At 45.0% G+C, this 26,887-nt stretch overlaps 1 protein-coding gene across 4 annotated transcripts in view; it reads right to left on the bottom strand.

Annotated features, from left to right (window-relative positions):
* The window catches only part of RCOR1 (REST corepressor 1), a 136,480-nt gene that overhangs the window by 59,739 nt on the left and 49,854 nt on the right, over positions 1–26,887 (bottom strand). Inside the window, exons 1-3 of one of the 4 annotated variants that reach the window (XM_079309496.1) lie at positions 22,798–22,897; positions 21,952–22,131; positions 21,800–21,859 (exon numbers count right to left, since the gene is read on the bottom strand). In XM_079309496.1, coding sequence (XP_079165622.1) covers positions 21,800–21,859; positions 21,952–22,131; positions 22,798–22,882 — 325 coding nt within the window. In that variant the 5' untranslated portion in view covers positions 22,883–22,897. Of the gene's footprint in view, positions 1–21,799; positions 21,860–21,951; positions 22,378–22,429; positions 22,494–22,797; positions 22,898–26,887 lie in introns of those variants that run through there. The other 3 variants (XM_079309497.1, XM_079309498.1, XM_079309499.1) reach the window with 3 other exon arrangements.

Below are 26,887 nucleotides of genomic sequence, written 5' to 3'. Positions count from 1 at the left end.
TCTTGGTAGCTTTGTCCCTTTTGCTTCAGAAAAATGACTTTCCAGGGACCTAGATACCAAAAAATGGCTCCTGGCAAGAGGGGGCAAAGCAAAACCAAAAACCATTCACTCCATCCGGACAAAAGAAAGGTGTCTTTGGCCTCACAGCCTCAGAATGGAGTCCAGTAGGAAATGAGAAGCCTTGACTACCTAGGAGAGTCTGCAGCTTCCCAAGTATTATTTAAGGCTTCACAAAACTCCCTTCTAAACAGGAGACACCACAGGAAAGGAAAAGGAAGGAAGGCAAAAGCAAGCTATTCAAAAGTGACTGGACTTCCTCTGTAAGGGTTATAAAGCCTTAACTACAACAGATAAAATTCACAGCCTAGTTCAGCTCGCACATGAAAAGCTTTCTAAAATAGACAAAGAGTTAGAACCATGTGCAGATCTGTAGCCAGAGATGTGCTACACAACTCAAGCTTTACTTAAACTACTAAAAGAATATAGCAGGACAATGATACCCATATATTTGAGTTACCAACAGGAGTTCATGAAGTTCTTTCTTACACCCAGGAATCTCACTGCTGAGTCCAGTTAACTTACCTGTGGCTGCTATGCCAAGCTAGGACAGTTATGACATAACTCAAATCTCTGTACAGATACAGGAGATGAGAGCAATTAAACTGAGCAGTTACTGGTGAAAAAGGAGTCACTTCACATTATGCCCACTCTTGCACTGCAGGGAGGTTGCTCCATGGTTATACTGGTATGATTGTATCAATTCAGCAGCAGAACTTCACCAGGAAGCCAAAATCCTCTGTGTCCTTTGGGTGTGCCCCTCAGAGGCTGCTGAACTAAACCTTCCTTTTCTACAGTCAGGTTAAAAAAGACAGCAATCTTCAGGCTAAGTCCAAGGGTGCTCTGGCATTCTGCAGTGTCTTTACACATGGTATCTTTGGAGGAAATATTGCCAAAATACAACAGAAAGACAAGGCAGGACAAATTCCACTCTCCCTCAAATCCTGTACTTCTCCATAAAGAAACTTGATAAATTATTACATGCCAAGAGGAAGCCTAGCCCTAGCTCAGGATGACTGATGCCAATAAAAAGGAATTTTAACTCTGTCTGGTAAAGTGTTGGATGGAAAAAAATCCGACTGAACCACCCAGTTATTTACAGCATTGCAGACTTCCTGTTTCAATGCAAGTCAGCAAGATCTTCTAGAAAACCTAGGAACAAAGAGCAGTAGTTAAGGGTGATAAGTTAGTTACAGAGAAGCTAATGATCTATCTCTGTTAAGACTTCAGAATAGAGAAAAACTGCATCTATTCCTCTCCTAGCACTATTTCAAATACTAATACACAGGCAAAAGAAGTAATAAAGTAATGAACTAGAAAGAAGAGCAAGGTACCAGTCATAACAAAGGAGACTATCTCTGCCTCTGGAGTTTCAGATACAATTCTCCTCCCCTGCTTCTCTAGTCCATCCTTCTGTATGTGCCACATCAGTTTATTCTAACCAGGCACTGCCACTCTGTAGTTCCCACTTTGGAAGACAAGTGGGGAGAAGACATTCTGAAAAGTTCAGAACAGTCTTACCTCCACACCAGGTGAACTGCCTGAAAAAGATCACTGGAGACAGCAAATGAAGCAAAAAACTAAACAAATTAAGACATGACATTTAGGTTCTAGGAATCTTTTTGCTCCTATCACAAAAGCTCTTAGACAACTAAAAAACATTTTAACATATCACTAAGCCTTAATCAAGTCTCTTGCCAACTTACAATTGTGGAAAATCACAGAAGACAATACCGTGGATTAAAATTAGCTACATAAAAGTGATAGGATGGGAAAAAAACCACAATTCTTTCACATCATAAATTAGAAAAGAGGATAAATGGCAATACAAGGCCCAGCCTACAGTCCTGCAACTCACAGGGACTTGTTCCACTGACCTAGCTGGGCTCTGGGTCACAGCATTTACACTCTGAAGTTCATGGATTCACTCCATAGCAATTAAGTACAGAAGCATCCCTGGAGCTTCCCAGGATGTACCCTGCTATATTCGTAGAGGTGTGCTTTGTACAGTTACACTGAATCACCCCCCAGCAAGTCCTGCTGTAGAAGGGTGTGGTGCTGGTCACACAGCACTTACACAGGGATTTCTGATCACCACCACATGACCCATACCTCTACCTCAAATATAAACTAACAGTGTTTCCCACCATCAATCAATCCCACATCAACTATACACAGCCAGTAGCTGAAAAAAAAGGTTAAAACTGTAATTGATAAAGCCATGTGGAAAGACCTTTGCATGGTGATAGAACCAGTCACAGCATACTTAATTAAAAATGATGTGCCTCATAGACTGACCTCAAAATACCAGCAACATTGCTCTCTGCTCCTTGCAAGCATTTCTACAGCAGAACATGGTACTGCACACCTCTCTCTTCCAAGGCCCTGGACCAATTACTGAGAAAGATCATTCACTTAAAAGCATAAAATTTCAGAGCTGAGAAGACACAAGCAGCAGGCAGCCAGACTTCCAGCAACTGCTCCTGCACCCGGAGGCTCCATCCGGGATCCTTTGCACATACTGTGCCAAGCAGGGACCAAGCCAGCACAACACTCTTCAGACTTGCTGCTTAGCCCACCAGTGTTCACACTCTGACAATTCAAAAGCAAGTTTCCAGGAATAAGTAGCAGGAATTTTTGTCACTAGATGGATGGATAACTTTTGTCAGCATGATAAACACACTGCAAAATGTCTTATGATAACCAAGGAACATCTACAGACCAATTTGTCTGATACACAAAATATCCTGCATAGCTGGTAATATGCCTTACAGAAATACATTTGCCAGAACCCTTGGGTGCATACTAGCAAGCTGGCTGATGAACCAGTGTTTGTTTCATTCTTCTCTCTGCATGCCATTCCCACAAGGTACTGATTAGGACAATGTCTGTTTGGCTGCCAGATCTAGGAGAAGCTGTTCTAGCTACTCTGACCTCTTGCCCTCTTGTTGGCTCACCTGTGTGCCCATCTGTCAGAACACACGTCAAACTACAGCCTAGTGTAATTGGTCATGGCCTTGGAGCAGCTCCTGCTTGTCCATGTCATAACAGCATCTCTTCATGGTAAAGTAGGTCACCAGGAGGCCCTGAACCCTGAGAGGGGCCTCCTTAAATTATGCTTCTGCATCAGAGTAACAAGAGCTTATTCCCCTCAGGATGCCCTAAGGCTCCATTATAACTGAACCCAGGAAGATAATTTCACTATCCAATAGACCGCGGTTTTCACAGACCACAGCAGACACATTTAGGACCTGCTTTTAATCTCTCCCTTCCAAGAGCCAACTGAACATGAACATGAACTGAACATTCTGTTAAAGTTTCCAAATAACAGGTGTGTTGTACAGACACACCTTGCACAGAGTGGGCTGGAACAAACCTGAAATTCACTACCAAGGACTTCTGATGAACATGGCAGGCACTCAGCACCCTCTGGCTACCTTGCACATGGCCGAGTGACAAATGCTGTGGTGTCTCTATAGACCAGCTGTTCTCTCATCACTTCACAGGGGAGAGCTCTGTAGTTGTCACTCAAAGATTTTGAATTCATTTCCTGTTTTACACCACCGTGGGGAAAATCAGCATAGCTCAGAGGCATAAGACAATGAATGGTGACTGATGCAGGGGGTGTTTATTTAGGCAAGCAGCTAGAGAGAAATCTGGAAGAACTGAACATGCTTCTATTATCATTACTTGACATTCCCTTCTCCAGCTTTTGCAGTAGATGAGGCCTCTGAGTGCTGGTAATTCTGGCTTCAGGCACTTGCTTGAACCCAGCCTGAAGAGTTTCCCTGTCCTCTCTGGTACCTTGAAATTCCTCACAGATTCTCAGAGCATGGGACTCCAGATTTCCACAAACCGTTTTCTGTTACTATTTCACAAACAAAAAGCATGGAATACAAATTGTTAAGAAACACCCTCCAAAACCTTTGTGTAAGGGGTAAAAGGGTTTCTCCTGAATCAGTGAAATCCCCTGGCTCCAGGGCTGTGGCTAATCTGTGATGCCAGGCTTCACTCACAGAAGTGACATTCAGGAAGAGGGACAACACCAAATAAGTGAGAACAGAGGACTCCCCCAACTTCAGTGGTCCCTGGGAGCAGTTTTTCTTACATGGGCAAGCAAGAGAGGCAGCACCATGAACTACAAAGTTAAGGTAATACAGAGAAATGTGCCTATACATGAGCAGCACTGGACAATGCAGGGAATCTGGTCCCTCATCACTCCATTACAGACAGAGGGAAGGAGTTCAACTTTTGAGATGCATCAAGGCTGCTCATAAGGCACAGAACAGGTCTGACACAACAGAGCCTAAACCCAACACACACTTACTTCTTATGTATTTCCCTTCCTTTCAAGAATCCTGAAGGGAAAATGTGCAAATTCAGCCTTGGCATTCCCTGTTAGAGACATCTCTCCCTCTCCCAGTGCACAATTGCAGGCTCCTCCCTGAGGCAGCCAGGCAAGCCAAGCACTGGCTGCACCTGCTTTGCTTTGCAATAAAGCTGGACGAAGCACACTGTCTCCACAAGGAATGCACAGTGGAATAGTTAATGCATCTTAGCTAGCCTGCAGCCAGAAACACTTCTGATTTTTGAAAGACAGATTACAAAGGAACATTTCTTCCTGTTCTACCTCCAGAACATGAATTAGTCTGTTGTGGTCAGACCAGATTCAGATGCATCAGTTCTGTTCATACGACAGACCACAATCACTGACATCTTCTCTTCCCATCTTGTCACCAAATCAGATGGGGAATTCCAGCCCTGCCTCATAAAGCACAAACTCTTCTCAGGCTGCTGTTTTCTTCTCTGATGTTTCTACATTCACACACATTTGTCCAGTCCACTCTCATCTCCATACTGAACAAAACAGGTAGTTTTAACATAAAATAGAGAAAGTTAAAAGATTCAGCTTTCTGCCCAAGGTCACACTGCAAGTCAAGCAATGAGTTTCCTATGGTGAAACACCTGTCATCATTTCCACCAAGTGGCAATGATTCTCACGTGTCAGGATTTCAGGTGACTCTGCTTAATGAAACCAAGCTCTTTCTGGAGTGTTCTCTCTGTTACTACCTCCTACACCTTCAGATGTCACTGCTCTTTGCTGCAGGGCAGAGTACTCTAAACAAAGTCTGCTTTCTCTTCTTAAGGAAAGAAAGACTTGTCTGTTGCCCCATCTGCAAAATCAACTGGAGGATATTTTTTCAGAACAAGATTTGAAGCCACTGGGCCAAGAGGAGGAGGAAGGGGAAGAAACATCATCACATTATCTGTATACCACACTGACTCACCTCCCAACTGATTTCTCATTCATTCAAGTCCAGCCTCCATTGTACAAAGAGAGGTGACCCAGCTGGGGGCTAAGAGAATGAAAAAGTTAAGAACTTGATGCATGGTTAGCTCTAGAGAACCCACATGCAGAGTAGAGGTGTTAATTACTCATCTCTACTACCCAGATTAACTTTACTCTGGAAGGTCTGTCCTGAACAAGAACAGTTTCTACATTTCCTGTGGCACACAAATGACCCAAGCCCCTCTATGTGGACTGAAGTAAGTGCCTAGAGCCAAAAGTGCTGCAGGCAAGAACATCTATTTTCCCCAATCCCAGAGCAAGCTCATACTCTGACAATCCAAATGACAGAGAGGGGAACAGGTTATTTTTCTTCCCTTGCCACTGCCCACCTCTTGTTCTTACACATCTAAACCCTGGAAGGAACCTATCAGTCAGCTTCACTTATCAGTCAAGCCACTGGCAGTGGTCAGATATGCCCGAGAGCCCTTCAGAGGCTTGTGTCAAATCCCAGCATCCTACATGCACTTTCCCCCATCACTGCCAATTAGTCACACATCCATACAGAAGGGCCATTTTTGGTGTGCTGACAGCTTCCCCTGTCCAATTCATTCCAGGGTCTGTCCACGATCATTACTTCATTCTCTCCCTCACTTCACTAAGACTCTAGCTGTGCTTGGCCACGACCAAAGACTATTTATTTATGGCCACTTGGAATCAGTATTCCCACCACTTCCCTCAGTGCTAGCCCACACTCCTACTCCACTCAGTTGTAGCTGCACAGAGGTAGCTCACTACAACAGAAGTTAGACAGCCACTTAAACATCTGTCTCTATAAGAAAAGCTTTGTCATCCTACAGCTGTGTGACACAAACACCTCTGAAACAACGGGGTGTAACTGTACTGTGATCCAATTGCAACAGGGATCTCATGCCTGTATAACAATGGCATTAAGTGCCTGTTCTTATTGAACAGGGTTCTGGGCACACCTGATGAAATTCAGCACTGCAGTGACCAGCTGCTGCATCAAAGACACCTCAATGACAAAGGAGGGTCCTGGTCTGAACATGTGCCATGGGAACAGTGCACAAGTGACTGACTGCTTGTTTTCCAGAAGGGGTAGATCTGTCAAACAGCACAAGGAACAGGAACTGACATGACTCACAAGATCTGAGTTAGACAAGACCTGTCCCAGCCTCTTAGAGGTCCAGAAATATGGACAACAATATTTCTACCTCCAAAAAAGTTACTATGCTTCGTGCTGCTCAGGGATGAAGCAAGGTGTCTGTAAAGAAGGGAGGTTAGAGGTGGAAAAAGCTGTAAGGACTCCTTAACCCAAACAAGTATCTAGCCAAGAACTTATAGGGAGTAAAACAGAGGTGGAAGAAAAGGACCTCTCTTCTAAAACTCAAGACTGAAGAGAAGTAACAAGACTTTAGAAGATCCAGTCAGAGCTGAATCCAAACTCTAGAGCCTGCAAAGCACATGTCCTGCAACTTTACTCAGCTGAATGTTGTGCCAAGAGCTGGCCTGCATGGTGACTTACAGTGTTTGGCTCTTCCTGCATCTGGCTTGGGCACATTCCCAAGAGCCAGCAGTTCATTTGGCTCACTCATTTCCAGCAGCTGCCACAATCCAGGTAATCATACATGAGGCCCCCATGCCCTGACAGTGCTGCCTGGCTTCAAAGGACAGGCAGGACAACCAACAGGAGAGTAAAATGCACTGGCAGGACAGCAGAAACACACAGTTGCAATGCCCCATGCACCTTTATCACAGGTTATGGCAAGCCAAGTCATGAGCTCCATGGTGACCAAGCCCAGCACAGTAGGGCCACGTAAAGAGTGCTGTGGAGGATATCACACTTTGTTGATGGTCACAGGAAATCACAAGTGACAGCAACAACAGCAGGTGCCAAACACAGCATGTACCCCACTATGTAAGTCCTCAGCTTCTAAGCACACTCAGAAGCTTCTGAAAAGGGCAAAGCAGAAGTCACAGCAAGGAAGACCTTCAGCTGAATGTCTCAGGCAGCTGCAGGTCTGGCACAGGGCATGTGAGCAGAGAAAGGCACAGGTCTCCTTGTCTGGGAGGAAAGAAAGGAAGGACAGGCCTGCTCAGGCTCTCCCATCACCAGGCAAGCTGCCTATCTGCTCAGGATGCCAGAGCAGTACCCAGCCACATACTAAGCCTCTAACACCGACAAGAACTGCTGCAGGCAGAAGCAGAAGCCCAGCTCAATGTGGAGGAGTCAGGCCATCAGACACAGCAGCCTTTGGCTAGTTCAAGACTGTCATGAATGTAGCTTCCTTTCTAGCACATCCCACTAGCCTAGCCCTAGCTGTCTTCCAACGTCAGAAATTTCATTTAAGACTACATTCTCCAAAGTTTAGGAGAATGGAGTTGCACTCACCTGAACTGAAAACTGTGTGTTTAATCCATCAACTCACAAAACAACAGAAAGAATAGCAAAGTATTTTCAGAAGAGGACACTAAAAACCTGAGATTTTTTAAAATTAATATTTTGCCCAGTGTCACTTTCCAGCTGATCTTGGTTTTCTTCTCTCTATTTCCCATCTCCCATCTTAAGACACTTAAGCTTCCTGCTCTGCTGACCTCACAAGTCCTTCTCACATCATTCTTGAATCTTCACCGATTTCTCTCTCCCTACAGTTGCCTCCAGGACTACAAAATCTCACCAAAATGAAGAAGATAAAACACATTGTTGTTGTCAAGTCAGCTTGTCCTTTTAACATAGAGTTAACACAGAGTTTTGTTTCATCTCAAACTCAAAGCAATGAAGTTTAGCAGTCAGCTCTCATTAAAGTATTGCAGAAGGAAAAATTTTAGGCTCATTAGAAAACAGTGTATTGAAATTTCTGCATTAGATTCATGAACACTGTAAGTTACTTAAAAAAATAAAAATCAAAGGCAACAGAAAGACATTTCAGACAGCCTGAAAGCAATTCTGCCATTTGTTTTAAGCTTTCCAGTAACATAAACATGGCCTTTGAGTTAGCATTTCATTTCACATCACTTTAGAACTATGTGACTGCTGTATGATTGTTCTGTTCCTGTGGACATTTTTATTGGAAAAAGTAAATCTGGATACATATATTCTCCAGTAAGTAGCCACTGACTCCCTAAAACAAAGGGCAAAAAACCTAAGGGCATCAAAAGATGCTTTTAATACTTTTACACTATTGATGAGAATCAGGTATTTACTCCCTACTGCATAATCTCTGTGTGCCAGATACTGTACAACTCACCAGGACATTATCTTTCAAACTTATTTAAAAACACTTTTGTATTTTGACCAAGTTCTCTGCCAAGCCCATGCAGGGAGAAAATGACATGCAATTTTTTTTTTTTTTGCTGAAATTCATTACTTCCTGAAAACATCCCCCTCTCTCCATTCCCATGAGATGCAGAGATTGATGAAATACACCTCTGCAAAGGAAACTCCACAGGTAAGCCTTAGCAGATCTTGGCTACAGTTTCATTTAGCCATGAAAGCAAATTTTAGTTAGAATGATTATGCCCAGAAAGATATGGAAAGATGGATTTCTTTTGAAGGCAGTATCCCATATCAAATCTGTTTCCACCTAGAGCACAGCCACTTAGAACATTTTGTTCAAACTGAAAAATTTCCAGCCCTTTGATTACAAAGGCAACCTGCCAAGTAAGAGTATAAAATTAGCACATTAGTGCAGTAGTGTCTTCCTTAGTTTGGATGCAGCTTTAGTGCCTCAACTGCATGCCATAGTTTTACTGGGGTAAAACTGAGCTAAGAGTAACTAGATTCATTATTTTCTACTCCAGAGGCTGAGAATCACTTCTACAGCAGTGAAAATACAGATATCAAGCCAAATTATGTCTACTGATGAATGACTAAGAACAGAGTAGCAATAAGAGTGCAAAGGCAATCCTAGCACACAAGGAGAGGCTGCTGCAAGAGCCAGCAAGCACCAGGGTAAGCAAGCAGCATCGACCCTGGCAGCCCTTCCTGCTGCAGGCTGTATTGCAGCACAGGTGTTTCCCACTGTGGCTTCCAAGTGCCAAGTCCATTTTTCAAACCCTGGTTGTAACTGCTGCTGACTTTAGAAACATAACCTATTTTTAAAATGCATCATCAAAAAAGGTTAAATACAGTATTTTTCCTTTTATTCTCATGTTTGATAAACATTTCAGCAGGCTTCTATCCAACTTAAGCAAGCTCTGGGTGTGCACCTGCTCCAAGTTTTGTCTCAGTCCTGGCTGCATGAATTAAATCCACTGCCTATATGAATATACAAATGATTTCTCCTATCCATCTCTCTAAGAAATCCCACCACATCTCCTCCTACCCCCTCACCCAGCAGACACTGAAGTCATTTTGCAAGCAATGCTACTGCACCCAGTGGTTTCCTTCTCCCCAGCTGAAACAAAAGGACCTGGCTGCTGCTACAGGGGTTTTGCTGTGGGCAACACAGCGGCCACAGCGAAGGGAGCAATAACCAGACAGGACAGCATTCCACCAAAATGAGCTGGAGATAACTGGTTCCAAGAGGAGCCCAGAGTCTCCCAGAGCCTCTTTCACAAGGGCTCAGGTAAGAGGGCATCCAACAGTCCCCTTCCCAGCAAGTATCTGCTTCCAAATCTAACTCTCCAAAGCTTGTTTATTTGCTTTTACGATCTCTAATAATATTACTAGGGGTTCAATAAGTTCTGTCTTTATTTTTCCTCCATCCTTCAATATAACAAGATGAGTACAACAAACAACATGAATCTGCTTAACATAACTACTTGCACACACATTTTAAACAGCTTTAGCATTTATAAATGTACTCTCAATCTACATCCTTTCACACCAGCAGTGGTCAGTCTCAGATTGCCATCTCCACTCTGCATAGCACATGGATGTTCCCAAGTCACTAGCTGCACCAGACCTCCAAAACTGCAAGACCTCCCAACTCCAATCTTCTTTGCATCTGCTCCAGCAGAAAAAGTAATTTTTCACTCAAATCTACAAATAAACTCTTGAACCCTTGCCAATTTTCAGCCTGCTGGCAGAATGGCTGGATTTGTGCCTGCCCTGTTTGCACCACAAGGACTGCACCTGACTTGTGTGTGGAAGACAGCTTGCTGTTTTCACCTGAAATTGCCCAAGAACAGAAACTGATTCCATGCACTCACAATCCCAGGAAAATCTTGGGGGATAATCATCTTAAAAATCAAGCCAAGAGGACTAAAAATCCACCCAAAATATGGCAGAAGCTAGAGTACAATGCAGCAGTTTCCCAGCGAGCAGACCCACTTCTCAGAGCCAGTACACACAGGAAGACATTGCTTGCCAAGCAACTCAGCTCTTGGGCTGAAATCCAGAGGACAGCTCTGAAAAATCATTATTCCACCACCAAGTTCCCACCAGCAAGCCCCTCTCCCAAGTTATTTGATACTTGCATAAAGCCAAACAGGAGAAGAGAGGTGATGAGAGCTTCAGATGAAATCCAGCTGTACCCTCCAAGCCAAGTCTCAGCACCCTGAGCAACGATGAGCACGAGGCTGAGACTACAGAAAAAAGCTCTTGCATGCCCTCCCTGTTTGCAGATTTGAGTCAGCTAGCAACCTCAAGGTTTGCTTTATTCACAAAACCAGCAAGGAGACTTGCCCTCTCTCTTCAAATTCATAGAACAGACTTCAAAGCTACTCTCAGCAACCCTCAGCCTCAGTGTCCAGCAGGCAGGGGCCAGCCAAAGGCTCCAGACAAGCACACAGCCAGTTCCTGGGGCAGCCCTGGCTGAAGAGAAGATCAACTCTCTCACCTTTCTCATACATCTGCTTGCCCACAGCAGCAACAGTTCAGAAAAGTGACATGACTGGCCAAAAAGACAGATACTCCACCAGCTAAAGTGGAGGGGAGCTTCTACAATAACAAGTGGCTTCAGCTGAGGCAGAAATTCTTCAGTGATGAAACAAAAGCCCTCAGGAGCCTGAAAAGGCAAAAATGTCACTGCTACACAGATGCTTGAAAAGCAGGCAGATACCACATCCAGAGAGGCATGCAATTTGTAAAAGAGTTTAAGGAACCGACTTCTGATATATTTTCCCACCCTACAGAGCAAAATTATAACAAAGTAAAAATCATGACTACTTTCTTCCAGCCTGAGAGGGAACTTGGAACAACATAACTACAATGAAGCTCAGATATGGGTGTCTCTCCTGGATGAACAAAGTACCAAGAAAGAGGACTCAGGAGTACAGAGAAAAGCACAGAAATCCAAGCAGGGCTGGGTGAGTGGACAGAATGTATAAACTGCACTAAAACTCTAATGAAAGTTGGAGAACCACAAATAGCACTTAGGAAACAAAAAACAGGGCTGAGACACACTAAAGGAAAGAAATCTTTTCTTGTAAGAGTTGACTACAAAAATGTTTGGGGCAAACCAAGCAAGTAGGCTTTCCCCCCAGAAGTAGGTAATTTAAGGAAGGACAAACAAGGACTGCAGCTTGTTAGGGTGGTCAGAGGGAAAAGGTATAGCAATGAGCCAAGATGCAAAGAGAAACAACTTCAAAGCAATTGCTGTGGGAGGTTAAATTAGGTAAGAGTGTATTTTGCTAAGAAAGAAAAAGAGCAGGTGGTAATTGGGAGCATCTCTATAAATGGCCTTATTCCAACAGGAATGGCAGTAACTGCAGAGCAAATGTTTATAAAATAAAAAAAGATCCATTTAAACCAGTGGCCAGAGCCTAACTAATTACTGCTGTGATACAGGAAGCCAACAGCTGCAGGGACAAAGGCATGCTGGAGCTCAGCCCTCAAGTGGCACACGGGGGCCATCACTCCCTGAAAGTTTGGGTCTCCAGCTCCCTTTGGGCCCCCATAATGTGCCATACTTCTTTTGTCAGACATTGACAATGAAAATAACATGAGGGAACAGGCTGCCCTTGTTTCTTGATCACAAAATGCCAAAACACAAGCTTAGGACATAAAAACTTATCAACAAGTTAAAAGGTCTAAACCAGCTCAGGCAGCACACAGAGCACCTACGCTAACAATGTGCAAAAGCAGTGAAATTTCTGAAGGTGCTTACCTTGCCTTAGTCATAATTTTAATTTTTACAGCCAGAGTTTAAAAGTGATCTTGTGATATTTTAAGCCCATGACCTTTGTTTAGAGTGTATGTCACTTGTAGCAGTACCTATTTTAATGCAGGCTAAAACTTTTAGACTGAGTGACACAACGGTTTTGCATTGGGAGGCACATGGCTTTACTTCACAGCACTTGGCTTTTTACAAAGGTAGTGTCAAAACCTACCTGCTGGAACTGCCACCCAGCCACCACCTACTCCTGACTCAGATGTGCAAGAGGGGTTTCCCCCAAGGTTGGCTGGTGTCAGGAGACTCTTCTGGGGCTGGTTTCATTCTGCCAGCCTAAAGAAAGACCCAGAGCTAGAGGTGAGCCCAGCTGTCTTCCCCCACAGAAGTGGCAGAATATCTGGAGTGGGTTTTTTCGTTGTTGTTAAGACTACTTAATCCACACATTGAGCTGGGTCTGCCTAGCAACAAGTTAGAGTTTTAAACTTGTATCATCCTACTTGTGTTCCCATGGCTACTGTCATGAACAGTGTGGTAGCAGCTGCACAAATCAGCACAAGGGTCCCAGGAGGGACATCTTTAAGATTCCCAGACAGAAAACAATACCGAGAAAGTACAAATGCTACACCTGGTATGCCTGCCTGCCTTCACAGCCCTCTACTCCTCCCAGAATCACCTACACCAGCTCCCTCCTAAGGATGGAGAGACATCAGCCAAAGGAATAGATGGGCACACTGGTATCACTGATCATTTTACATTCTTTAGAACAAAAAGCTTGAGTTACAGACACGACACTTTTAGCTTCTCACACAGCTGTTAGCACCCTAAATGCAGAACCATGCACAACTCCAGCCAACAGCACCTGCTACATGGGGCAGTGGGCTCTCAGCACAGGCTGGGAGGAGAAAAATCCCCCATCAGCATTTACACAAGGCCAAAACTCAAACCAGCATTACTGATGAGAACAGGGGATGAATTCAGATAACCAAGGAAAATGGAAGTCAGAGGAAAGAGGAAAAAAACTCCTTGCATTTCAATGCAAGCAGCATGTAAAGAATTGCTACAAAAACAATGCTGTTATGTAGACCAGATTTTCCCAATCCTGTCAATTCAGTTCTTCCAGACAGAAGGTGATTTCCTGCTCAAGAGGAGTTTTTCTTAGTCTTTATTCATCCCCAAGCCCTGTGTAGAACTAGAATCTCTCTGTACCCTCTCCAGGGGCCAGCAGGCATTGTACCCCTGCATGCAAGCCTTGGTTATACATATTCCTCAGGGATTTCTGAACCAGAAGCCACAACTACAATTACACATTTGTTATGCTGTGTTTTCACACTAGGGTTACAAAGTCTAGAAGGACAGTAGTTCAAGGTCATGTACACTAGTAATTATTTTCAATATCAAACTTTCAAATCAAAGTATCTCTACGAACTAAAGCCCAACCTGATAAAACCTCCATTCATCTACATGTACATGCACAATGTACTATCGTGGCAGGTTATCCCAGATACCTACAGAGAACAGAACTGAAAAGCTGCAATAGTCAGCCATGTGGTTAGATTCCCCTAATTAGACAACTGCAAAAACAAGCTCTCTCAGGTTAATAGTTGTGAAATACATCCAGGGGAAGAGCACAAAGTTAGGGGAGGGGGCAAGAAAGACTAAACAACTTTAAGGACAAAAACTCAAAATCATAAATTCCTGCCTCTAACAGGAGAGGGGGATATTTTTCCAGAGACACAACTAGTCACACAGACAGAGAACCTATGAGACCCTACTGATGTCCCCTAGACATACCTGCACAATAGAGAGACAGGGCTGAAGGGAGAATAATAAACTAGAATTGCCTCACCAGAGGGGATTTTTGCAATTTTATCACACTACTGCAGCCTCCTCCCCCCAGAGAGGCAACATTTACCAATACCTCCTTTATGAAGTTCAAAGAGCAAGCTGCTGCATGAAGCTGAATTTTTGTAGATACTTGGAAAGGTAGGTTAAACTCTCTGGTTTCATCTCAAAATCTTACATGAGAAGTACAGAAAATTTACTGAGTTTTACTATAGTATTACTATAATACTTAAAGCCAGTGCTCATCACAACAGCTGCATTTCAAAACAATGAATGTCAGAAGCACAAAAGCAGCCCAATTCTCCAGTATGCTGGATAAACTTTCACTGCCTTCACTAAGGCTGAGCACATACTCTTGCACTTTCAGAAAGCACAAAGTCATCAAAACTTTCATATGGAATGATAAATTAAAGGTTTGAAAATTTTAAAGAAAGAGACACCTAATCAAGCATTTCTTTAAAAATGCTTTTTAAGATCAAGTTTAGCTTACAAATCAACTTTGCATTTTCAAGAACTGAATTTCAAACTGCTCTTTCAAGTTTAAATACCTAATGTGGGATTGCTCATCTTGTTATACTGCCAAGTCTAAGCCTCAAAGGACAAGGTCACCCAGTGCAGAAAGAGGTACAGACTTCCTAGAAAAGGGGCACACACTAACTACCCCAGTTTTCTTTTCTAGCTGCTGTCTGTGCTCAGCTACTAGTCACCATGTCTCAATCTTACCTTACACTTGGTATGGGTAAGGCCAGCCTTGGTCAAAACCAAAAATTGCCCTGTCCACGGGAAGGGGGGGACTAGCACTAACCACAAGTTTCTGAGGAGGCAGTTACTTCAGATCTACCTTCCTGGCACATATTAAGAAATTGCAGATTAAAGTTACAGCCCAGTTAAATACACACATATGTCCAGCAGAGCACTGTCATCCATACTACTCTGAAGGTATGTGACAGGGCTGGAGCCCACCGTAAGCCGCATTACACAGGGCGCCTTGATCACAGAGGCAAAGATTTCCGAGCTAATTATAATGACTAATCACAGGCAGCTCTAAGCCTTCACTTGGCCAAGTCACAGACCTAACTAGGACTGAAAACAAGAGTTTTAAGAGCACCTCATTAAGCAGCAGGAACCAGCTATGAAGAACAAAGCAGTCACTCTACCTAGTATTAATTCCAGGCCAGCCATTAATACATTTGTCAGTACATGAGACAGCTATTACCTCCACATACAAACACTGCATGTGCCAGGCAGGGAAGGAAGCCACAGGCTTTGGCTACACCGAGATTTGTTTGTTTACAAGGGCATTAAGGTTTGAGAAGGATGTTCTCAGTGCTGTTTGAATAATGAGAAAGCTCCAGAGCCATGCCTTGAAACATGTTTGAGTGGGAGCTGTGCTCACCACTGGAGCCTCTGCACCCCTTCACAGGACAGGTGAACAGGTTGGGTGAAAGCTGATTACTGAGCAATGTAGGCTCAAGAACAGCCTCCCCTCAGGTGAGCAGCCTCCAGGTGAAAAAGATATGGTACCAAATCAACAGCTGCACTCCTGCTGAGGTGCTAGAGGTACGGATAATAAAGTTTCCAACTCAAGTACTACTCACTTTTTTCTCCAGGGTGGATTTTAAAAACAGAGGTTAAGCTGAAGAATCAGCATCTACAAGTCAGCTTCACTCTGTAGTAGTAGGACTGCAGCCTTTGCTGCCCTGGAGATTGGACCAGTAGTACATATATCTGACAGAAAAAGATGAGACAGACTCACCCACACACCAGCAGAGTTGTCAGCCCAGTAAGGAGATGGCAGGAGTCACCTTCCTCCTTCACCAGGGCTGCTGGACACCAGCCTGACCAAAGAGTCAGGGACTGTACCTGAATTCCTACAGTGCTGAAACAAAACCCCAAGGGTTTGGCAACAGTTTCTGCTGGAGCAGCTCGAGGTCGAGGATGTTCTCATCTGCTCTGCACTACAGCACATTCACAGAGGCTGTGACCTCTGAGGAGGGCAAGACAAATATAGCCCATGAGGAAGTATGGCACTGAGCAGGCTACAGCTAAGAGGGGGAAAAGCTCCTCTTCTCCCATCAGAGTTTAAGAGAAAACCTGCAGTAGGTATATTTTCCACCACCTAATTTTGAAAGCACGCTCTTTTTGGGTATGATGTACATCTCCTTAAACAACAGGGAAAGACCCAAGGGTGTGTGGTTTACCAAGACACCAGGCAGCCTCTGTCAGTCCAAACACCCTGGGCATTATGGTTTGGTATTTCTGATCAGATCAAACATCCTCTTAACTCTTCCTTTTTTCCAAAGGGACTGTTCCACTGAGTTCCTGCCTCTTGACTTTAAGGCATAGTCATTTGAAGAGATGAGATAGCTTTCCAGGATACCTGTATTTCCAGTTTCAGGAGTTTGGTTTTGAATTTTCCACTTGCTCAGATCGAGATCCTAAAGTCTCACCTAAAAATCGCTTCTCTTCTTCTCATCCCTTTTCTGATGAGTCCATTCAGCAAAACACCATTTTCTCTAATCCACTGGGTACTCAGACTATTTGCAAACTATTAAGACTGTGAGGCACAGGACTAGCTGCAAAAAAAAAGAACCAAAAAAGCAGGCTGGGAGGTGAACTTGTCAAGGGTACATCATAAGGGGGCTTATAACAACCTCTTGTTAAAATGATACAGCCCTGATTGTGTAGGTCAAAAGGTGCCTCTGCCCAGAACCCCATGAAGCAGCTGATGATACAACCTAATAAAACATGGCCATTACAACCAGCAGAGAAATACAACAGTTCTAGGGGAGTCAGACACCCAGGGCCTGTCCCAATATTATACTTTCAACCTTTGAACCTAAATAGGCAGAGAGTAGGCACATTTTAACAACCAGAGTTGGATGGATGTATTAGTTTTCTCCCCTAGGACATGGCCATGCCACCACTTCCACACAGTGATCAGGCACTCCAGATAAGAGACAGCAGTGACTATCTTGGTTAATTTTTTAAACTCTTCTTAGACACAACTATACTGACAAGGTTTCTCACTATAGTGAAAAGAGTTGCTGGTTTCTTTTTTTTTTTTTCCCTTCATTTTTTGTCAACGCTGAAACAACAGAGTCTTGGTCACAAAAAAAGGCCTGGGAACGCCAACTGTTTGTGCAGGAGCACACAGAGTGCAGCTAACAGTGTGGAGCAGAGAATAAGCTCCTCAAGGATTAGTGACATTCTGGCAGTGAGCACCTTCCAGTAGAGGCTTTGCTGAACTGAGGGGTGAAAGCACTGCAGGTGGATTTCCTTCTACCATTTTAACTTTTACTGTTACAGTACAAAACCAAAAAACTGGGAAGACAGCAACACTGTAAGCAAGGGATTGAACTCTCTCAGCTGACATACATCCCAAATTTGCATTTCCACAAGACACTGCTGAGTCAAACCTGCATTTCCCCATCTATTTCTACTGGAAAGAGCCCCAGAAGCTGCTTTCCAAAGATGACCAACACAACCAATGACCAAAGATACAAGATGTGGCTTGTATTTTTACTGCCATTCCAACAGATAAGGAAATCTAAAGTTGCAATGCTGCAAAGGACAAAAAAAAAAAAAAAAAAAAACCAAAACCAAGCTTGTCTGCCTTCAATACAAGCCAAAATTTGGGAGTAACTGTTCTCTTCAGGGAGTTATTAAACACTCCTCAAAATTATGGAAGCTTTAATCATTAGTGAAATTCACTGGCTGTGTTAGTGCTCACTAATGTTTTCTTCCTCCTATTTTCAGTGTTCCAATAGCATAAATTAATAAGCAACAAATAAAACAGTCAAGTACAATATCAGTGCCTCCCTATATGAAAGATTTTTATTTAGCTTTAGGATATGCAATGTTTCCTTCCACTGAGTTTTTCCATTAATGGGACATGTGGGTTTCATTTGTATGGATTAAAAGAACCATAATAGTTTACCTCTTCAAAATCCTCCGTTGTCTGTCCCAGAACTCACAAGAAATGCTCATCTACCAATATCAGCCTTTGTTTAACACACAGAATTTTGGGCTGGTAAATAATTGATTCTGAGCTCTAATAAGTGAAGAAATAGCAATTTTTCACATCTGTGAACTCAAGGCCAAACAGTGAAGCACAGTTGAAGTGCAAGTTTTACTGAGTCTAATGAGCTCTGGCACGGGACTTTCAACCCAAGAAGTTTTGCTTATTCTTTTCCCCAGTTGAACTGGCTTGTTTAATACACACATTGCCTCTACAAAAGGCAACGTTCTTTACTGTACAGCTACTCTTATTATACAAATTACAATAAAGGTGTAAGTACTGTAATAATAATAAGAAAGCTGTAAGTTTTTGAGATAATAAAAGAAGCAGGATCAATATAGTGAGAACATACTTTCCCAAAACATGGGGAGATTGGGATAGGTAAAAAGGATGGCAACATTAACCTTAGCAAAGAACCTACAGGCTCTGCCAGCTCATGGAATAGACCTTGCCACTGTAAAGAGACTTACTAAAAGAGCTGTGAGTAAAAACCACCTCCTACAGAGGATTCCAGCCACGAGCATTTTTACAGTCAAATAATCACATCAGGCCCTTCCTTGGCCACTGCCACAGCAAGTTTTAGCCACAAGGAATAATATAAACTTACACCAAGGTATTTTAATTCAGAATGTGAACTTGTCATTTTCTGATTTCTAGAACTGTCATTTTCTTTCAAGGGTGAAGGAAAAACAAAGCAGCACAACCCTTAAGCCTTTTTCTCATACTGGGAGTAAAGCAAGGGAGAAACGAACTTTGTATCCTTCACCACACTAACAAAAAGATGATGAAGTCCTTCAGTTTCTAAACTTAGGCAGCCACTGAGAACTCTCTCTTCACTTACAGGTCACACCATGCAATAGTTTTTTGCTCTTCTCTAACTATTTAACTCATGGTACCCAGACTGACATCTCACCACTGCCTTGTTCTACCCCTCTTTTCTCCTGCAGCTGCATAGAAAAGGATTTCAGCCCTTTCAAAGCTTTGCTAATTTCACTGCTCTTTGCAGCAGCTCACGTGTGGCTGAGAAATGAAACAAAATGAAATGCTTTCTCTGCCCCTCTGCACGGGCACAGAGGAACTTCCATGTAAAATACTGGTATAAGAGTAAGCAGTTACAGACAGACCTCAGCAAAACCCGAGGTATAATAGAACACTAAGTTTAAAAAAAGAAATACACACAAGGTCTGGTCTGTGTTATTTTCCCCTCAGATACAGTCAGAGCAGCATGAGCACTCTGCATTTTCCCACCCAGGTAACCTGAAGGTGAAAGCCTCCACAATCCACAACAAAAAACTTTCAAGTTTTAGGATCAACTAGTCACTACAATTTTTAGTGAGAAACAGACATAGCATAGCATGTGCATTCTGATAACACTATTTCATAGATTTAACTTTTGACATTACCAGCAGGGCTTAAGTCAAAAGGTCTTAGTGCAGCATGTTAGGCTTATGTAGGGTTTTCCTTCTTAAAGAAGGAAACAAAAGAAATGTAACAAATGAAGTCAATGTAGCTTTCAGCCTTTAGAATCAAGAAGAGATGACAAAATTAAGGGAACAACGTGGCATTGCAAAATGATTCCTGGGTAATTCCACAAGACAGGAAACAAACTCTTCCATACACAAGCAGATGAAAGTTCACCCCAAACCTCTCAACTAAAAGGTTTACTTTTCAGAAACAGAAAAGAAAAAAAAAAACAAAACCCAGAGGCGAGCAAAGGAGGATCTGATGTCCACTCAGGTCATCAGAAGACTGATCATTTACTTTGGGTGAACCTACCATGAGCTTGCTGTATTACACTGTGTACTCAAACACAATCACCTGCTGATCCCGTGTTAGGATACAGATTACTCAGAAAAAAATTTGTTTCTTCAGATCACACACTTCCCCCTCCCTTCCACTCCACACAGCACAGAAAGCAATAACCTTTCTATAGGTCACTCTATATAAGTTTAAACCAGAACAATGTACATCTGAGTACACAACAGTGAGAAAGCAGCTCACAATATTTTTTCCCCCCTCCACCTATTATGTTAGAGAAATGAATTGCTCAAAAAAGCATAATTCAGCAGGGTGACCATAAAGCCCAAGTATTGTGATAGGTGGCTGATAAGTCAGTGTGATGCACGTTGTGTGCTACAGAAATGCAACGTTTGACCTACAGATTGCAAACCAGTGTCAACTGCTGCCTAGCTAACAGCTCTCCTTCCCTCCCTCCCTCCCCCCTCCTCCCCCCGTCCGCCCCCTTTTTCCTCCTGCTCAACCAAGAAATGGACCTCCCTTGTATATTATTTTGTCAAGAAAACGAGGGGGGGAAGGAGCGGGGGAAAATCATTCAGTAAATGAATACAAGTAATACTGAACTTAAGAAAAAAAAAAAAATCCTCTTTGCCCTACCCCCACCCTGAGATCTTAACAGTTAGGAACAGACAGATATATTTAATAATATAAAAGACACCCACCATTAGTGCACAGTCTAAGGATGACCCACGACAAATCTTTTTCCTGAGTCCACACAATAGTAACTCTCAGGATTATTCGATAAGGAGACACTGTGGCTTTCCACACCATTCTTTTTGTTTTAGTGTGAGAGGTGCGGAGGATTCAATTAAGTTTGGGCTGGGCAAAGGGACAACTCCAAACGCTGGGATCTCCAGGCAGAAAGAGGGTTTTCACCAGCTACAACCTCCACTTACAAAAGAACAATACCAAGAAAAAAAAAAAAAAAAAAAAGCTAAAAAGCTTGGATTTCAAACTAAAGAGGTCAACAACCTGTCTTTCTATACACGGAGATACATCAGTACTACCGTGCTTCCAGCACCTGCCTTTCAGCACAGCCCCAATTCCTTTGTTTGCTCAAAATTTGCTTCCATACCACTTTAAATTAGCTTACAAAGAACCGCAGCAGAATAGCTGGAACGTGAAACATTTTTTTTTTGAGGACAGAGGCAGCCAGCTTCTTAGGAAGAGAAAAAATGAAAATACAGATCTAAGTCACTTCTAAATACCTTCGAAAAAAATTATAATTATAACTTGATGTCTTCTAGTTCCACCCCCTATCACTCAGACCACAGAAACACGAGTTCATGTGAGGATGGAACAAACAAAAAAAGAAAAATAAAAACAGGGGAAAAAAAAAAACCGAAGGAAAAAAAAAAAAAAAAAGGAAAAAGAAAGAAAGAAAGAAGAAGAAGAAGAAAAAAAAAAAACCCACCCAACTGCCATCTCCTGCCTCCTCCAGCCCTGCCAGCTTCCCTGTTCCTCCCTGCCTGCAAAGCGCCCTCTGGAAAGCATCGAGACTTCTTTTATCAACCGTGTGCGCTGGGGAGGGGGGAGGAGGGGGGTCCTTGTTCTCGCTCCGGGTGTTCGAGAGTGGAATTGAGGGGAGATCATTTCTGGACCCGATGAGCGGAACCCGGGCGGGGGGGAGCTGGAGTACCCCTGCTCATCGGGAGGGGTCCACAGCACTGGATGAGGGGGAGGACTTGCCCCCCTTAAAACATAATAAAGACTTACCGGGATCGAAATCAGGGACCACCGCCTGGTACTGCGGCCCGACCCTCATTCCGCCGCCAGCTGAGGGAGGCAGAGGGAGAAGCGTTACCCGCGTGGGCCCCAGCGGCCCCTGTAACCCCCCCAAAAAACCGCACCCCGCACCCGCTCCTCACCGTGCTCCTCATCGCTGGACGACCCCGAGCTCCCCTCCTCCCAGGAGTTCACGCTGCTGGTGCCGTTGGGGGCGGCGGATAAACTTTTGCTGCCGCCGTTGTTGTTATTATTCGCCCCGGCGGCGTTCTGATTCCTGCCCCGCCGTTTCCCCGAGACCTCCGGGCCCTTCTCGATCATGGCTGGCATTTAGGGGAGGAAGGGGAGGGGGGGGGTGTGGAGAAGAAGGGAAGGGGGGGAGAAGATCAGAGTTTAAAAACTGCGGGGGGGGGGGCGGTGGGAGGCGCCAAGGGCGGGCGGGAGCCGGGGCGGGCCGGGCCGGTGCGCGGCGGCGGCGGCGCTGCTACATCCCCCGCCGCGATCGCCCCGAACTTTGAGGCTCATCCCAGCCCTGCGCTGGGACTCCGCTCAACCTGCGCTGCTGCCCGCGGCCGGCCCCGCCTCCCCCCGCTCCTGCCCCTCGCCATTGGGCAAACCTACATTTTGGGAGGCCAGCCCGCCCGCCCATTGGCCGGCGCCGCCTGTCCATCGCGGCGGCCCGGCGCTTCCGTTCGCTGGGCGCGGTGGGGGCGGACCGCGGGCCGTGTGTGTGCGGGCTCCGCGATCTCTCCGCCCAGCGATCCCCCTGCTCCGCGCCGCTCTGCTCCGAGCGGAGCGGGCGGGAGGCGGGGCCGCGCCCCCCGCCGGGGAGCCCCTCCCCGGCCGCTCCCCCGGCCCGGCCCCGGTTCCGCCGCCCCGCCGGGAACTCGGACCCGGGAGCAGCGTGGCGAGGGACTACTTTGCCCCCCCCCCCCCCCCCGCCTCCCCGTGGCGGAAGGTTACGGCGCGGTTTGAATGGGATTCCATACAAAGCTCGATTGCCCGGGGGAAACTGAGCCCGGCAGGGTCGGGGTGTGTGTTGGCCCTGTTCGGGACGGCTCCCGGCGGCAGCATTGGAGAGAGTCTCCGAGGGGATGGGGCTCCGAGGAGAGCAGGGGGGCAGCCCGAGCAAAGCGGCGCCGAGAGTGCGGGACAGCGGCGGGGGAGCGGCAGCAGGCAGCCGGGGAGCGGCACCGCACGGACGGGCCCGTCAGCAGGGCGCTGCCCGCCGCCCCCGGGCAGAGCCGCCCGCCGCGGCTCTCACACCGTGCCCCGCAGCCGCCCTCGCCCCGGGCGCCGCCCCACGTCCCCTCGAGTAACTCCGTGGCTCCCCCTTGGCCTCTTGTTCCCAGCCGAGGTCCGCCCCCAGGGCCCCCAGCGCCCCGCGTTCCCGGGCGCGCCCCGCTGCCCACGCGGCCCCGGAGGCGGAGCCGAGCCGAGCCCGGCCGCGTCCCACGCTCCGCGCCTTCCCCCCGCGACCCGGCAGCGGGAGCGGCGAACAAAAGCGGAGCGGCGCCGCTCCCCTTCCCTTCCCTCGGCACACGAGGCTCCTGTCGGGATAACCCGCACGGCGTGGGGGAGAACTGCTGGGGAAAAACGGGCCGTCCAGCCCTGCCGTAGCTAAAATGGGCAACCAAAGTATATCCAGACCGCACGCTGTTATTTGCGACTCGAACTGTGCATCAGGCTGAGGCAGCACAATGCGCGGTCATGGAAAGCAGCTTGTGGGGTGTGTCTGCTATTTTCATTCAAATTAACTTCTGTAGCAAGTTTTTTTTTATTGGCCCGAGCAATTAAAAGTGCCATTTGACAAGCAGCGGTTATCTCGTATCAGCCAAACTGTCCCCAGCCACTCCCCGCCTCCCTCTGCCATTTTAATCCAAGAGAATTTGCACAGGGGGAGGGGGAAAGAGCTGCCGGGGGGAGCCATCGTCTCCAGCCCCGGCCTTACCCTTCTCTGTCTTGTGCCTAAGATTATGAACGCTATTTCACTTCCAGGGAGTAGTGTGGAAAGAGTCCATGATATTCACGCACTATTTTTCTCCATTAAAATTAAAGAAAGAAATACCTTGTTGAGGTGTGTGGTAGTTTGCTTCAGCGTACTGTGGTCTTTACAATATCTCCTTTCCCATCTTCACTCGGTATGTGTGTTGTGTGTACATGCTGATATGCAGTCAGTTTCCTTTGTTTACACATACACGTACTTGTGAGTATTTATTCACCCCAGTTATTTACCACTGAAAAAATAAGCTTATTTTTGCTACATAAAAATAAGTACATATAAAAAAATAAGTTTTTCTAGCTCACAAAGCTAAAATTTATGATGGTGACTCTGAATCCCACATTCTTTGAAAATACCAGTTCTAAATTAGGGGAGTAATTAGTGATGCTCTTAAACCCCAGCACTGACAGCCACAAATATTTCCCATTGCAAAGTGTATAAGTTCTGTAGCAGCGAATACATTTTCATGATAGACAGGAATGCAAACATGGCTGAGTGCTCATTATCCTTCTTTGTATTCGAGGATTTCAACTCCAGAAATGCAAGGGCAGGAAGGGAACACCTGATCTTTCATTTTAAGGTGAACTTTGAAGATCCCAGTAGTGAAGGGAAAAAAAAAAAGAAGACTCACCCAAGACTTAGGCTGAAACATACCTGAACTTGTACTTGAACTTGAACCTGAGACCACAGATGACATTTGGAAAGGCGTGTACAGCTTACGCTGAGACACACGTGTGCGCAGTTTTGCAAATCTGGGCCTAATTTTGGTCTTTCTCCACTTCCCCTTCCTCCCTCCCTCCTCCTCTCCTCATGGCCATTACCTACTTAGGCCCCAGGATTAAAACCTTAAGTCAATCATCTAAATTATTTATAACACAATTCTCCTCATGTGAACTGTCGAAACGCCGTTTTCTGCCGGCGCTTCCCTGCAGTGTGCCTGTCCCAGAGCCCTGCCAGGAGTGGGGAAGAGCAGCTCCATCCTGTCACAATGGGCTGGGGAAGCAGCAGCAGCACATTCCCTGTGCCCAGTCCTTGGCAGTGCCCTGGGGGATGCCACCCCTGGCTGAGCCGTGCCAGGGCAGGCTGTGCTCTCCTGCCCAGGCTGCTCCTTGACCCCAGCAGGTGACAAGCAGGTGCCCGGAGCAGCAGCAGGTCCGAGCTGCTCCCCTGGCTGCCAAGGGCTGTGCCTGGCACTGTGCATGTGCACTCTGCGTGTGTCTGTGTCCCCAGAGCAGGAAGTCCCAGCCTTGTCACCGTCACAGCCCCTTTGCACCTGTCACAGCTGCTGTCCCAGGCCAGCAACACCCTCTTCATTTTCCAGCCTTCCTGCAGAAATTTCGTGAGCCCTGAATGTAATATCTCTGATGCTGATGGAGCTTTTTGCTTCTAACCATTGAGAAAATTCTTGCTTTTTGTTTTTGCTTTCTGGACAGTGGTGTTTGGTTTCTTTATGCTTAAGCTAAAGAAAACTCCTGAATTTTTCGAAGAAACAACAGATTCTGGTGTTGTTCTTGAAGGAAACTTTGAAAAATTGTTTTATGAATTGTTTTCATAAAGAAAACTCTTTGCAGAGTGTAGGCAAGTGTGTACACAGACACTGTACATAAAATACAGAATTGTTTCTTATTTTTTAGCAGCAACAGTGAATACACTTTATGCAGCCTGTAACTAATGCCAAAAGAGCAGCAAATTCTCCTCTGGCTCACAACACTTGCTCTGGAGAAAACCTGTATTAACACTTCATTATTTTTAAGTTCTGCAAAGTGGGACAGACAGGAGGAAACCCTCTGGGCACTAAGAGAGCCTCTAGTAGGTACAGGGTCTTGTTTGCCTGGATCAAAACTTCATTTAGACACATCAGGCCATGATCCCACACATGACTGCACACACCTGTATGTCTTGCTCAGACTCCTCAAGAGGAATTTAATGTATGATCTGCAGCAGACTGAGTTATGTAAAGCAGAGATGGTATTTTCCTAGCACCTGAGCTTGGCTGTAACTTCTGCACAACACTGTAATGTAGTGGTCAACCTGTTCACCTATTTAGATATTATAGCAAAAGAGTGGGAAAAAAAAGTCACTTATGAAGCCTGTCACTGTTGTGCATATACTGTGGCCTAACAGGTTGAACCAGCCAGGACTGTCATTTAAAAAAAATTCCTTGAAATTTGTTTCTCTTTGTTAAGGGAAAAGCACCTCTCCTTGCCAATTTTTAAATGAAAACTTTTCTTATTATCATTAACCCTGTCAGTCCCACAAGTAAAATACAGATGAAGCAGAAATGCAGCCAGGATGCCTAACAACTGAGTAGCTTTTATACCCTGGGTGAAAAGAAGAGTGTCTTCTGCCTCTTTCTTGGCCTCCTTCCTGCCCAGGTGAGTGTTTCAAGTCTTTTCCCAGGACAACAATGCTCATTGTGCATCCTTGGGGCTGCTAGTTCTTGCAACACAGGGTTATGAGAGTTAAAATCCTTCCCATTAGCTGGAGTTGTAGAAAGCAGCTCTCTCACCTCCTTCATAATGTATTTTCCTTGAAAACAGACACATTAAAAATGCTTACCCCAGTGAGAATGTGCCTGTGTTTACACAAGTATGTATGTATGTATGTATGTATGTATGTATGTATGTATGTATATACATATAGCTGGTTACCAGTAGTAAAAGGACAATTAATCATGCTCTAGACTGATTGTTTTTAATACTGAAAGGCTATTAATCAGGAAAATGTTGCCCTTTGAACAAGATATTTATATACTATGAGTTGTTTTTTTTTCCCCTGGTGCTAAGCTGCCTGCTAATGCAGAGAGGAAATTTGGTTTATTATCTCTTACTTAGAACTTCATGCTCCAAGTTTGACAATTTTGGCTGGAATTTGGAAGGAATGCCCATGAGATGATGCCAGGTTCTCTTAGGTTTCAAGGGGACTTGGGTGTTCAACCCCCAAAACTCTGGAAGCATTTACATGCCTAAAAGACATAAACAGGCATGACATGCAAATTTCAAAAGGACCTCCTTTTGCTGAAAAAAAAAAAACTCAAGGGGAATCTAATTTCATTTTAATGTGACTAAAAGACTTTT

The sequence above is a fragment of the Erithacus rubecula genome (genome assembly GCF_903797595.1).
Source record: "Erithacus rubecula genome assembly, chromosome: 6".
NCBI lineage: Eukaryota > Metazoa > Chordata > Aves > Passeriformes > Muscicapidae > Erithacus > Erithacus rubecula.
This window is presented reverse-complemented; position numbering and strand designations above follow the sequence as displayed.